Here is a 15,511-nt window from a genome sequence, read left to right on the forward strand (position 1 = left end):
TGACACTTCCTCCTTCACTTTTCACTGACTTCTTTACACACTTTGGGTTCAGTCTTTCTCCAGTTTGTCGCCAAACATAATGTTTCCCATCGGACCCAAATAAATTAAACTTGCTTTTATCACTGAAGTGAACTCTGGATCAGTTCTCCTCTGTCCCACACAACATGCTTAGTCTAGCCTTTTGATTCTTTCTGCTAATGAGAGGTTTGGTCACTGCAGAGTGGGCTTTCAGTCCAAAGGCTCTTAAACGTCGAGACACTGTATGATGACACAGATCCTTACCATGTTCAGCGCTGAACTGGTGAGCAATTCCAGCTGCAGTGTGGAAACGATTGCCCATTAAGATCCTCCGCAGTATCCTGTCCTCTCTTGTATTTGTCTTCCATGGACGACCAGCCTTCTTGGCGGACTTGAATGAGTTTGTGATGTTGTACAGATTTGGAACGACCAGCTTGTCTTGCTATGGCTGATAGGGTCATCCCTTTGGCCTTCATCTGGACAACCTGCTGCCGGAGGCTTTCAGTAACTTTAGATCGGCCCACCATCTTGCAGAGTCAGTGAAACTGGAAGTTAGTCTGCCAGTAAATAATGGTTGACAGATAATCAAGGAAATTAGCACCAAGTGCCAGATTCACACCAAAAACTGGGAGGTATCTAAAAGTGTTCTCTAATTTTGATCAGTGTGTTTTCTGCAAAATAATGTTTTTTTTTTTTTTAAATGCCTTAGTTATTTTGTGGAAAAGGTGTTCTGGTAGGATGGTATAGACAGGACAAAAACTCCTTCAACTGTTGAGCAGTGAAGATGACATTATTTGAAAATTGTTCAATTGTTTATGAATTGTTCTATATAGATAATAAATTGTTATATATATATATATATATATATATATATATATATATATATATATATATATATATATATATATATATATATAATAAATTGTTCTATATATATAATAAATTGTTTGTATATATATATATATATATATATATATATATATATATATATATATACATACACACACACACACATACACACACACTAATTTGTATACTTTAAAAACCCATATTAAGTTGTTTTTTTTGTGGGGTTTTTTTTATCCTTTAAACAGAAAAACTAATCATTGACCTGTTTGGATCACTTTAAAAATCTAATTTGCTACTTACAGTAATAATCCTCCAAAAAGTTACCCAGCCATTAGGGTTGCACAAGTCAGCGCACTCTTGGTGCCGGTCCCAAGCCCGAATGAATGGGGATGGTTGCGTTAGGAAGGGCATCCAGCGTAAAAACATGTGCCACATCAAATATGCGGATCAGGAATCAGAATTTCATACTGGATCGGTCGAGACCCGGGTTACCAACGACCGCCACAGGGATTGTTAGCCAACAGGGTACCAGTGGAAATTGAGCTAATGTTGGCCAAAGAAGGAGAAGGAGAGGAGGAAGACGTCTGCAGAGACAGCAGTGAAAGAATTGTAGGAGAGTGAAGGTTCGGGTTGGTACATTAAATGTTGGTACTATGACTGGTAAAGGGAGAGAGGTAGCTGATATGATGAAAAGGAAAAAGGTAAATATGTTGTGTGTTCAGGTGTCCCAGCGGAAAGGGAGTAAGGACTGGAACATTGAATGAAGATTTAAGGAGGGTTTAAACTGTTCCACCATGGTGTGGATGGAAAGAGATATGGTGTACGGGTGATCCTGAAGGAAGAGTACAGTAAGAGTGTAGGGGAGGTAAAAAGTGGTTCTGATAGGGTAAAGAACATGAAGCTGGAAGTTGAAGAGGTGATGATAAATGTCATCAGTGCCTATGCTTCACAAGTGGGTTGTGAGATGGAGGAGAAGGAAATATTTCTGGAGTTAGATGGAATGGTAGAAGGTGTACCTAGGAATGAACAATTGGTGATTAAGGGCGGACTTTAATGGACATGTAAGTGAAGGGAACAGAGGTGATGAGGAGGTGATGGGTAGGTATGGCCTTAAGGAGAGGAATGTGGAAGGGCAGATGGTGGTAGATTTTGCTAAAAAAAAAAAATGGAAATGGCAGTGGTGAACACTTATTTTAAGAAGATGAAGGAGCATAGGGCAATGTATAAGAGTGGAGGAAGGTGCACACAGGTGGACTACTATGAAGGAGATGCCACCTAAGAATGATTGGAGACTGTAAGGTTTTGGTGGGGGATAGTGTAGCTAGACAGTATCGGATGGTGGTCTGTAGGATGGTTTTGAAAGTGAAGAAAAAGAATAAAATGGTGGAAACTGAAGGAGGAAGACTGTAGTGTGAGATTCTGGGAAGAGGTCAGACAGGGTGCTGGATGATTGGGCAACTACTGCATAAGTGATAAGGGAGACAGCTAGAAAGATACTTGGTGTGACTTCTGGAAATAGAAAGGAAGACAAAGAGATGTGGTGGTGGAATTAGGAAGTGAAGGAGAGCTTAAGGAGAAAGATGTTGGCAAAAAACAGAATTGGGTTTGACAGAGTGATGAGAAAATTAGGCAGGAGTACAAGGAGATGCAGCAGCAGGTAAAGAGGGATGTGTGTGAAAGAGAGAGAGAGAGAGAGAGAGAGAGAGAGAGAGAGAGAGAGAGAGAGAGAGAGAGAGAGAGAGAGAGAGAGAGAGAGAGAGAGAGAGAGAGAGAGAGAGAGAGAGAGAGAAGGTTGGATGGTGTGTAGATTGTGATGCAGGAAGTGGATAGGATTAATTAGGAGGAAGTGAGAACAGCGATTAAGAGCATGAAGAGTGGAAAGTTGGTAGGACCAGATGACATAGCGGTAGAAGCATGAGAAGGAGTGTGCTGGTACCGATCTTTAAAATTTTAAAAGATGTGCCAACCTGCAGTAACTACAGGGGAAATAAAGTTGATTAGTCACACCATGAAGTTATGGGAAAGAGTAGTGGAAGCCAGGCTGAGATAAGAGTTGAGCATCTGTGAGCAACAGTATGGTCTCATGCCAAGGAAGAGCACCACAGACGCATTATTTGCTTTGAGAATGTTGATAGAGAAGTATAGAGAAGGTTAAAAAAAGCATTGTGTGTTTGTGGATTAAGAGAAAGCATACGACAGGGTGCCGAGAGAGGAGTTGTGACATTGTATGAGGGAGTCAGGTGTGTCAGAGAAGTATGTGAAGGTGGTGCAGGACATGTATGAGGACAGTGTGACAGCAGTCAAGTGTGCAGTTGGAACAACAGACTGGTTTAAGGTGGAGGTTGGACTGCATCAAGGTTCTGCTCTGAGCCCTTTCCTGTTTGCAGTGGTGATGGACAGGTTGACGGACGAGGTCAGACAGGAGTCTCCGTGGACCATGATGTTTGCGGATGATATTGTGATTTGTGGTGAGAGTAGGGAGCAGGTTGAGAAGAGCCTGGAGAGGCGGAGTTACATGCTGGAGAGAAGGGGAATAAAAGTCAGTAGGAGTAAGACAGAGTACATGTGTGTGAATTAGAGGGAGGGCAGTGGAGTGGTGCAGTTGCAGGGAGAAGAGGTAGTGAAGATGGAGGAGTTCAGGTACCTGGGGTCAACAGTGCAAAGTAATGAAGAGTTTGTTAGAGAAGTGAAGAAAAGAGTGCAGGCAGGGTGGAGTGGGTGGAGAAGAGTGATAGCAGGAGTGATTTGTGATAGAAGAGTATCTGCAAGAGTGAAAGGGAAAGTTTATAGGACTGTGGTGAGACCTGCGATGTTGTATGGTTTAGAGACAGTGGCACTGAGTAAAAGACAGGAGGTGGAGCTGGAGGTAGCAGAGCTGAAGATGTTGAGGTTTTCGTTGGGAGTGACGAGGATGGACAGGATTAGAAACAAGTTTATTAGAGGGACAGAGCATGTAGGACGTTTTGGAGACAAAGTGAGGGAGGCTCGATTGAGATGGTTTGGACATGTGCAGTGGAGGGACATGGGGTATATCGGTAGAAGAATGCTAAGAATGGAACCACCAGGAAGGAGGAAAAGAGGACGTTTGCAGGTGGTTGGGGTGAAAGAGGCACAGGTAGAGGACAGGGAGGTATGGAGAAGGATGATCCGCTGTGGTGACCCCTAATGGGAGAAATCCTCCAAAAAGTCAATTTACTAATGAGAAATTCAAATGGATGATCAGATGAACACATGGAATACCCCCCAAAAAAATTATTCAATAAATAGCAGCAGAGGCATACAATAAGGGTCAAATCAAATATAAAAAAATGCTAATAACCAACAATAACCTCCCAATCTGAAACTTTTCTAAACTATTATCAGATGATTCCGTGTGCATTAATTGAACTTATTTATATATTTGCTTGCTCATTTATTTCCAGTAAAAAAATATTCTAGATTTTAGAAGAAACTTAGGTTTGCTCTGTTTATAATTGTTTTTTAATGAATAACAATGATGTATATTAGATAGTTATATATTATATTCAATATTTTTTTAAGATAATTTACCCTGTTTAAATCAATGTGTCAATCAAGCTTGTTATGGTTATGTACTTCAAATCATCATCTTGAGTCAAAACTTCTTTGATTGTTTTCTTTAATATCTACATATACAAATGCATAAGACTTTAAAAACATGATACAGAAAATACATTGCCACATTGTTCTGTTTTGTAGTTCAAACAGAGAACATTATAATTTAGGTCAATAAAGTTCACCTGAGATCAAGTCAAACTGGTAGAAATATACACCAAAAAAAAAAAGAAAAAAAAAAAAGAAAAAGAAATTCAAAGCACTGTAGTTAGGCCATATATCGATTAGACTGTGGATAATGTTTCTAAGAGAGGAGCATAGCAGTGGGGAGAATTTACGATCAGTCAGACAGAGATGCACTAGTTACCACCACACGGGTAGAAAAATACCGCCACTGCTAACACAATGACCACTGCAACAAAAACTTCACATTACTGAACCGAGCTGTGTCCTGCAGCACACCACAACGCAGGACTTGCAGCAAGACAAGGGTTAGCCATTATACAGAATAATCCAGAGTATAAAAACTTTGTCAGTGCCTGACAAACTGCATACATAGTGTGAATCTCACAATACAATCACACAAGACGAGTTCAAAGGCACCAAAAACTCAGGAACGTACCACCTCAGCACACTGCTCACTAAAATATTAAAATATAGTTATTACTGTACACAAGCATAAGCAATACCAGACAAGAGTTTGATGAGAACTTCCGATATGGTGAATTAAAACACAACAGTAATCTAGCATCAATTAATAATCAGTACACAGGAAGCATGTGCATCATATTCATTTAAAAATAGTAAAGGTCTATCTGTACTGAGCAAATGAAAAACCAAAAGAAGTGGCATGTCAGTTAAAGAACACTTCACCTGTGCAATTTCTTTAAAATGTCTAGTTAGTGCAATACAAAAAGTCTTTGCAGTAGTTCACTGCTTCACAATTCAGTCAAATCTATACTACTAATGCCAACAACCCCAAAATATGCATTTGTTGGTACTACAGACATAATATATCTCACTGCCCAAGCACTGTTGAGTGCAACGGTTTGCATTCTGCAGAAAAGGTGAATGTACTGCTATTTACTGATGTACCTACATGGATTAGATAAGAACATCTTAGCCTCCATATACAGTTTGTGGTGTGAGGTGTATTTTTTTTAATAGCATTTGAGCAGTTTTTCCCCCTTAAAGATTGCCCAATTGAAATGGCAGGTAGGCAGTAGCATAAATAATTCAAATTATATTATCCTAAATCTGGTCTGATCTGATCTGTTAAATGGTGAGCAAATTATTATTTAGATCTAATATGATTTTCTTCATTATAAATATCTTAGCATTTACTTTTTTTTTTAGTGATGGTGCAGGAAAAACTGTGGAAATGCTTTGGCATATATTTATTTTTGTTTTGTGCTAAGGGTATGCAAACTTTTGCCCTCAACCTTGAAAAGCTGATAATAAACACGTGACTGAAAAATTTTCCTCACGGAGGAAAAATCGTACCAACGAAACATTAGGAATGTCCACTGACATGATTACCAAAATTGTTCAGATTCAATGTAGGTATATTTTACAATGGCAGCAGTTAAAGACTTAACACTAGATCAGTGTCTTCCAATCCTCCCTGACTGTCCACATTTTTCTCTGTCTCAACACAGCTCTGACAGGTATTGTGTGTTCTGCTTGGTTTATGTTTGCTAACAAAAAGCCTAAATTTGGACAGTCTGATTGCTCCTAATGACCAAGTTGGGAAACACAGAACTAGATTGATCCTTAACCACTATTCAAAGGTAGTCCATTTGTAGAAGCTTTATACTCCATATCCAGTAGACATGATTTGACATCACTGGGTCTCCTGAGATTTCCCATCATTCAGCCCTGAAAGAAACATGGAACAACACTATGGCTGCAACCCTCATTTTCATAAAACTTCAGCACCAGAGTCTTAACACTGGAGCAGAAATATTTTTACTCCAGCTCTCTTGTTTAGCAGCTATACAGTACTTGGGTTTGAGTTTTTCTTTCTCAGATTTAGTCTGGAAGAAGTTTTTTGAATAAAGCAATTTGAATAACCAGTGGCTAATCACCAAGGATTAGTAACTAGCCCCAAGCTGCCAGTCCTTGAAATGGACCAGATAAATCAGTATGAGTCTGAAATGAAATACATGGTGGTACATTTAGGTCCAAGCTAGTTTGCGTGAGATGGCCTGCTTGAAACACTCAGGATCAGTGTTTCCTCCAGGTCGAAGTGTCCTCTCCAGACTCACTAAAGCATTCTGGTGGCACTCTCGGATGTTAACCGGGTGCTTGGCCCTGAGCAGTTCATACGCAGCGATCAGCCTCATGTTGTGCTTGATCATGAGGTACTGGATAATGCATGTTGGGGCGAGTGAGAAGCCATCGCGGCAGTGAACCAGCACTCGCTTCCTCTTTCCTGCAGAGGCATCAATGCACTCATTGATGGCTTCAAAGCATCGCTGGTGCAGCTCTGCTCCATCCTCACCCAGCTCGCCCGGCTCCTCTATGTACACTTTCAAGCGTGACCAGCTGTGCTTGGTTCCTCTCGAGCATGTGCAAGGGATCAAGTTGAGGCATGTTTCGCCTGGCAGGCTACTCATGTCGATTATGCTGTCGATGTTATTCCGGCACAGCATGCGTCCACTATATGCTGCATTAACGTTCCCAATATAAATGTAGTCTGTCACTTTGGAGATTACAGGTTCAGAGTAGTGAAAGTGTTCCGGGCCACCCAGTTTGGGTTCGGGTGTCTCTGGGCTAGTCTTGACACCCCCTGGACCTGCTCTGCGGCGCAGTTTTTTGGAGCCCGAGCGTGATGGAGGGTTTGAGTCTGACTCGGAGCTGCTGTTCCATGGTGGTGAAAAGAGCGAGAAGCGGCTAGAGGACTTGCTTTTGCCGAGAAGCTCCACAGGACTCGAGAGGCCTGAGCTGGATGCAGTGGTGGAGCCAGAGGCACAGAAAAGGGAGGCTCGCTCGAGAGAACCCGTGCTGCTGGCTGCACCAGCACTGTGGGCCTGCTCCATCTGCACAACATCACACAAAGAACGCAATAAATATAATTACACTGATCCGAGTCAGTTCAATACGGAAAACCAAAAAAAGCATAAGTCAAAGCCACTAATAATCATCTTCATTATAACTTGAATATATTAGGGCTGCAACAACTAATTGATAAAATCGCTAATAATCGATTATGGAATTCGTTGTTAACGAATGACAACGTGACTGCAAAACAACACAGCAGCTTGCGAAATCACCGGGTCACGCGGGAGGAGGAAAAAGTGTGCGTCCCAAGTCACTAATGAAGACAAAACATGGGCACTGTAAGCAAAAACTGTATAATCCTCATCATGTGAAAATGGTATAGTTTAATGAAGTGCTTTTGTGTAAACTGTTTGTTTGTAACTTTGAGACAGTCGCACTGGATCTGTTCTCAGCATCACGTTGCGCAATCAGCTCGCTCGCGACATAGTGATGGATTCAATTAAACCAGCGTGAACGAACACTAAATCTAAAAGCAGCAAATAACAGCAGCAGTAAACGAGTTTTTAGTCACTGTTCTGGTTTTCAGCGAATGCTTATGCATTTCTACACTAATGCTTCTTTTTCCTTTTATAATCAAGACTGTTTGCCTGCTGCATTTCTCCATTTCATTCACTTTTTATAGTATTTGTCTACAACAGTAACTGATCTGTTTTCAAGCGTGTGTTACTGCGGCTTTTCTCCGTTCAAATGCTTGTTTTCAATGTTTGTATATTTAAATTATGCATATGCCATTTAATTATTATACAGAATTAAATTAATTATATATGCTATATGCTTATATCTTCACAACTTTTTTGAACAAAAATTTTTAAAACAATGCTGTATTATATATATTTTCTTTAAGCACGGTTGTCAACTTGTCATCTACAATCATCATTAAAAACAATGCAAATGCTGATTTACACAATTTGATTCACCTTGCATACGCATTTTATTTTCGTCTGATTAATCGATTATCAAAAAAATAGTTAGTTGCAGCCCTAGAATATATGAGTAATCACAAGTAGGTGATGATATCACAATATATGATCAACATGCTTTATGGATGGGAAAAAAAAAGAATGAATACCAATTGTTAATTTATTCCACTAAGAGGCAAAACATAAACAAAACTACATCATAATCAAAGGTTTACCTGAGGACAGACCAGACCTGAGAATTAAATTCATTCAGGACATTCAACAAAAATGCACATTTGGTGCATGTGTGCATAATGCTATTTACAATGCTCACACTGCGCATACTGAAGACCAGAGATTGCTGCACTACATGAGAAGCCATGGGATTTAAATAAGTAAATTAAAGTAAAGCACAGATGATCTGTTCAGTGTACAGGTACACTATATGACAGAAGTATTGGGACACCTGACATTTTCAGCCATATGCGGTTCTTAACACAAAGTCAGAGGCACACAATTGCATAGGATGTCTTTGGATGTGGTAGCGTTAAATTTTTACTTTAATGGAACAAGGAGACCCAAACCTGTTTCAGCCCTATCCTCTGTGCACAAAGCGAGCTCTATGAAGATGAGTGAAAGACCTTGAGTTGCTTGGTATAGAGCTCAGAACAAAAATCGAAGTGATTTACAGAATGGTAAAACCAGAACGTTGCCTGCACCCTACATCTGTACCTTACTTTAAAACACCCTTGTGGATAAGCACAAATCTTCACAACCATGCTTCAACATCTAATAGAACAGCTTCTAAGAAGAGTGATTATAAAGTTATAAAAAGGGCATATGGGGGCTAAATGTTTAATGGGATGTTCAGAAAGCAAATATGAACCATATGGCCAGGTGTCTTAATACTTTTGCCAATGTAGTGTTTGTAGAAACACATAAGAGCCTTTTCAGCTAGCAAATAATTTTAGCCACTGCTGTTATATGCATATATAAATGAGACACGGTCCACACCTGAGCTTTGAGGTTGTTCTTCCATTCCTGTGTCTCCAGTGCTTTGAAGCGGCCATTGCTGTCTGAGGACACCGAGAGGCAGAGTGGCCGGTGGGTTCTGGGGGGCAGCTGTGGGGTCAGAGCCACGGGAGCTGGCCGTAACTCACGCTGCTCATTCCTACTCATCATCAGATCCGGACAGGAACCTGACAGGATTATTAAAGCATAAAACACACAGGATTGTTACAGAAGTTTAAAACTATAGAACTACCGTAAAAAAGTAGAAAGTGTCAAAACACAACATAGTAAGTTAAATGTTAAAAATTAAGGTTCATTAGATGTTTAGGTATTGCCTTTTCTTCACATGACAGGAATTTAATAAAGATGTTCTCTCTCTCTCGTCTCAGTGACCATGGAAAACCATGTCCATGGGCCTGAATCTAAAAGGAAACTCATTAAAGGAGCTGAAGTATCTGTTTGATTCACAGCAACATGACACAGGCATTAATACTCCCACATAGCTCACTTCAGACTGCTGCTCAAACGCTTTATTGTTCAGCTGATTGACAACAAGCACATTTGATAAGTGTGTCATTTCAATAGCAACGGCAGCACAATGAATCTTTCTGTACAGTTGTATTGAAGATCAGCTTGTAAAAAAGTCACAGAAAAAAATCTAACATTCCAGTAGAGTTGTAAATTGCTCTCTGTATACCATAGGAGAATCCTGGAAAATGATTTTATCAGACAGCAGTGTAACATTGTAAAGGCAAACCAAATTACAGATAAAGCTAGAGTTGAGACAGACTGAAGAGTCGAGGTCATACCTTTCACTACAGCAGGAATAAGGGAGAACACGAGCCACCAAATAAAATAAACGTACAGATTCTCAGCAACACAAAACATAAACTTAAGATTAAGCAATTTCATTCAGAGTGGCAAATAATCAGTGCAGCTTAAAGATCCTTACCGATAGCACATGCTGAACGAGAAATGGGCTGTAAATGGTTGCAGTTCTTGAGAGTATTCAGAAGATTTGTGGAGATCATGCCTTAAAAGAAAGAAGGAGAATGAAACACTGAAATGCCTCAACTATATTATTATTATTATTATTATAATTATTATTATTAATTTCACACTGAACTTTAGTTTGTATTCAAGAAATGTCATTATTCTGTTTTTCCAATGCATATACCAAAAACCAAGAACTGGCCCAACTAATGGACAGACTCAAAGAATGACAACAGAAATCAAAGTGTGTGATCACAAATATGCAAATTGTGTGTGTGTGTGTGTGTGTGTGTGTGTGTGTGTGTGTGTGTGTGTGTGTGTGTGTGTGTACCTTCTGTCTAATTTGAATCTTAGAATACCAGAAATAAAGAAATATTCAGGTAACAATTTAAAGAGAAAAAAATAGCTTTATTATTCCTAACGGGAGATGCCGAAAGAAAGAAGGTCATAATCAATCATTATTTTCCAATTTCAAATAATATTTCTCCTTGCTGTAAAAGGACATGCATGTGTTTGACAAACAGAAAAAAAAAAAGCATAAGAATTTAAACATTATCCCCAATAAGCAAGCCTGGGGCGACTGTGACAAGGAAAATGAATTTTTTTGTATTGTGTTTCTGCTTCATATTTTCCCAAATGTTTTTCTTTGCTGCTGTAACATGGAAATGTCTCCACTGTGGAACGAATAAAGGCTTATCTTATCTTATCTAATAAAAAGATATTAGCAGGTTTTACTTAAAAAAATAACAAAAAAGCATCACTAAGCAGTTAGGACGAGGTACATGAACTTTTGATAGTTATACTAAATGTTATTAGAAAGGTGTCAACTATTGTATTAAGATATTTATCTTTTCAAGTAAACCAATGTTTATTTTCTTTTATGAACAGTACCAACTTGCACACAGATACAGTGCTACTCTCTGCAACTACTACTGCCAGACAGGAATTGTCACTGATCTCCTGTGGATGTACGACAACAAATATCTCTGGAATAAATTTAATGCAAATGAATCGAATACTCGGCCAGTTGTTTAGTGATAATAAGGAGTAAATTAATGCACATCCACAAGCTATTAAAAAGCTTTAAATTATACGTTTCTTATTGGACTTGTCCTACAGTAAACACCTGGTTTTTACCTATGGGCATTATTTTATTCAGCTTAAAATAGAACAACCAACCAAACAAATAAATAAAATAACATAAAATGAAGTAAAAAAAGAAAGTGTCTTAGTTATTCCCTTCCAAAAGGCCTTTTAAAGCAAATGCTTTATCCAATCAATTCAGTTAAGAAAGACAAAAGTAGAGCCGAAATGATTCCTCAAGTAACTCGAGTACAAATTATTTGCCTCAATGCTCCATTTAGTCCATTTACATACACAGAGAGCACTGTTTCCCCAAGGACCATTATTACTGACGCACCACCCGCTCAGCGCTCTGGACAGGTAAACACAAAGGACGTTTAAGAATGAAAAATGAAGGAATGTGAAGAAAACAGCAAGGGGTGAGGAGAAGATTCATGCCAAAGAAAACAAAGTTACCAAGATTTGGGAAAATTTCAAACTAAAACAAACAAAGAAAAAATTAATTAGCACACTGTATGGTTTTTTTTTTAGTATACTGGTATTTATTTTTATATTTTGATTTAGATATTCGTGTTTGCTATTTGATGCAATATGGCAATTAAATGCACTAAATGGATTTAGTTTTCACATCAATAAAAATTTTCAATTTTCTGAAAAGGAAACAGAGAATTGTCTTATTTTCTCTTGAATATGTAGTATTTCCATTTAACAAAGGAAAAGTACGTCTTCTCTGATTACTTGATTAATCAATCAATGAAATAATCAGAAGAATACTTTACTAAAATTATCGATAGCTGCAGCCCTACTTCAAAGTGCCCTGCATAGCATTTAGCACATCAGAGTGAACCCCAGAGTTTTGGTCTTTTGACCCATCGTCCCATCTTGAGTGCCATTAGCGCCCATTGATGCCTCTCTTGCTCTCTTGAACCATAGAACCTTTCATACAAGACTAATAGCCAATGGTAAAACCCAGTGAAAATGTTCTGTTCCAAAGCCTCCAGCATTTTGTAAAGTGTACAATAAATTGCATATATATATTTTTATATAAAAATAAAAATTTGCCCCAAAAGAAAAACTAAAATGATCCCAAACATCAATCAATTCAAGTCTACTGATTGGAGCGTCCGATCTCTATCATATTGAAATTTATCCAAATAAAGACCTGAACCCAGGCATCCCAACAATATTCCATTCTTATCACAGGGACAAAAATGGATCCAGAGGGGAACACAGTGTGAAGCCGGAAAACACCAGTCCATTGCACACAGACAGAAATGCACAACTGCACCTAGTGTGTCTAGTGTGGCCACCACCCAAGGAGACATAAAGACATACATACAGGGAACATGCAAAATCATTCAATCATCATTCAACACTAAAGTCAAAAATCGCAGAATACCTGATCTGATAAAGAGTGGGTTTATGAGATGCAAACTCTCCCATTTAATGTTGAATTTTTTGCTGCAATGCTTTAGGGGAAACTCAGGCCTGATTTGGTTTTAATCAGTCACAACTGTCTTACCATGTTGTTTGGAGTGGATTTTCGGATCCAGCTGGTTAAGTGCAATAAAATCCTTGTTCCATTTTTTCACAGTTTCCATCTTCTGCCTCCTGTATGCAGCACACAAAAGGCAATTATTCGTATTATTATAATAATACTGCAATGCATATGATTAAATTCATGAATGAATGTAGGACCAGAGATTAGTTTTTTTCCCTTTCTTTTTTCCCCTCTTTCTATCTGCATTCACAAGAACTTAATGGCAAGCAAAACAAAAACACCCCCGCAATTCCGATGCATTCCACCACTTGGCGGCTGGAAACACGACCAATGCATCCAGAAATAAACGCAATTAGCGTGAACTGAGGTCTTTGCACGGTCTCAGAGCGCAAGATTCAGAAACAGCCTCAGGTACCAATTGCGATCGGCTGTAAAACACTGGCAGCACATGAGCGTTTGTCTAAAATCAGTGATCTCACTGCGGATCCGAGAGGAACTGTGTCGGATATACAGCACCTCCATCTGCGGGCGGCTTTTCACGTTCAGCCCCGTCGCATTCATTTCCCCCATCAACAGCGCGAGCGCATATTTACAGTACACACACAGGCAGCACGCGCGCACACGCTCAAAAAAGCACATGTATGGTAAGAATGTGTAAAGCACAAACCCCGAGCCATTCACACAGCCTCTGCAGCGTTCAGCAGAACGAGGCTCACGCCGACAACTGACCTCATACTGGCGACACGCTGGGGGATGATGGGAAATGTAGTGCTGAATGGAGGCAGAAGTCTCTGCGTCGGTCTTTTCCGGTTTCCGCTGTTTGAAACACAAACATGTTGGATGCCCAAGATTAACTACATTCTTAAATATTTCATATGCATTTTCTGCATAAAATAAACGCTGCGTAGATTTAATTAAATTTGTTTCCAGTGTTACAGAATAAATCATTATATAGTTGTTAGGCCTGTATTTCACACACGAGTATGTATATTATATTGAACGTTCTAATGTCAGAGGCACCTGTACCAAGATTGTCCTGCAGGGTATTATCTGAAAAATATTTTCATTGGCCAGAGATCTCCAGTGTTCGTCTGTAACAAAATATAATGCAAAATCAATCAATATGGCAACCCACTGTCATAGGTCACTTTGAGATACAAACTAGTCTCTGGTGTCACTGACCACACCATCTCTTTTCTAGTTCACACACAAATGCACAGATACTGTATGTAATTTTGGGGGTTGTATTTCACCCCACTCTCGACTCTGTCTCTTATCAGACAGATGGTTTATCTATGAAAAAGTTCTGACTCGGCCCCCTGAATACTTGATTTGAATCAGTAAATACACGCAGGCCTACAAATCTCAAGGTCTATTACTGAAGAAGAGTCCATTACAAATGTTCCCTGCTAATCAGCTGAGACTTTTGTGTAAGTTTTACAAAAATTCAGCTGTTATTTATTTGTATTGTGCTTTTAAAAAGGACATTATCGCAATGCAGTTTTACAGAGATACAGAGGTTATGAAGTTGGAATGTATACGTTTAGTGCCTACAAGCCAGTGGTGACTGTGGCAAGGAAAATGAAATGTCATGAGAAAGAAAAGTTGAGGGGAACCAGATTTAAAAATAATAATAATAATAATAATAATAATAATAAACTAATCACCATCTAGGTGGCACCAAATGTCCATTTATTACTGTTCCATCTTTGCATCCTAATGTATTATAAACTTTTATTTTTTATTTTTTTACTAAACTTATTAATGTGCAAATGTTTAATTTCATAGTTACACCAATCCAGCAAGATCAAGCAGCAAGCACAAAAACGTGTGGCAAGATGTGTATTTATATGAAGTTCTGTGTCAGTGAATGCTGTCTATGATATTAATGTGGACAGAAAATATGACAGTTTGAGCTTTTTTAATATTGTTACTTCTGTACGTCTGGATTTATAGACAACACAATTCATAATGGCATCTATTTATTTGCTGTATCATCTATTTACCTTTAAAAAAAATCAAGCAGTACAGCAACGCCTAGCAAAACACAAAACAAATATCAATTCTAGCTGTGTTTATCTATTAACCTGCACAATAGTACTATATATCTAATAAGGTTTCTCTTACCGTTGGTCTTGATGTAACGTGATGGTAGAGAGCTCAGCACAGCTTGTTATCAGCATTAGGAATCATCAGCCTCTTCTGAGCAGCTCTGTTTAATTGACCTGCTGCTCTGGGTTTCCAGGAGACCTCAGCTCACCAGTGATGTCACGGTCTAAGACAACAATAACCTACAATAACCAGAGCACCTATGAGTCCTTTGTCCAACTTATTTAATCATGAAATAACCCCTGAATGGATGTGTTGCTCAACATACTGTACTTTTTCTACTAGCAAGTGGTTAGTTTCACCTATTAGTATATGTTTTATGCTTCTTGTTATTACAGAGAAAATAATACTTATTTACTACTTTTTAAAACTAATTTGCTTGCATATTCCTCACTTAAATTATTGAAATAAG

At 38.8% G+C, this 15,511-nt stretch overlaps 1 protein-coding gene across 1 annotated transcript; it reads right to left on the reverse strand.

The window, feature by feature from the left end:
• Positions 1–4,487: 4,487 nt before the first annotated feature.
• LOC310728795 (uncharacterized protein) lies at positions 4,488–15,135 on the reverse strand. Its single transcript, XM_083546602.1, has 6 exons — positions 15,118–15,135; positions 13,658–13,806; positions 13,012–13,100; positions 10,366–10,446; positions 9,417–9,601; positions 4,488–7,481 (listed from the first exon to the last, which is right to left on the reverse strand). Exons 3-6 carry the CDS (start codon positions 13,088–13,090, stop codon positions 6,618–6,620), a joined length of 1,209 nt encoding a protein of 402 aa, XP_083402728.1. The 5' UTR covers positions 13,091–13,100; positions 13,658–13,806; positions 15,118–15,135; the 3' UTR covers positions 4,488–6,617.
• Positions 15,136–15,511: the final 376 nt, after the last annotated feature.

Source organism: Silurus aristotelis (genome assembly GCF_946808225.1).
Source record: "Silurus aristotelis genome assembly, chromosome: 7".
Taxonomy (NCBI): Eukaryota; Metazoa; Chordata; class Actinopteri; order Siluriformes; family Siluridae; genus Silurus; species Silurus aristotelis.

Excerpts from the sequence above, each read along its gene's own strand:
- LOC310728795 (XM_083546602.1), bottom strand. The coding sequence starts at position 13,090 with ATGGAAACTGTGAAAAAATGGAACAAGGATTTTATTGCACTTAACCAG. Across the intron at positions 10,447-13,011 it reads AATCCACTCCAAACAACATG|GCATGATCTCCACAAATCTT; the intron begins GTAAGACAGTTG and ends CTTTCTTTTAAG. Across the intron at positions 9,602-10,365 it reads TCGTTCAGCATGTGCTATCG|GTTCCTGTCCGGATCTGATG; the intron begins GTAAGGATCTTT and ends TAATCCTGTCAG.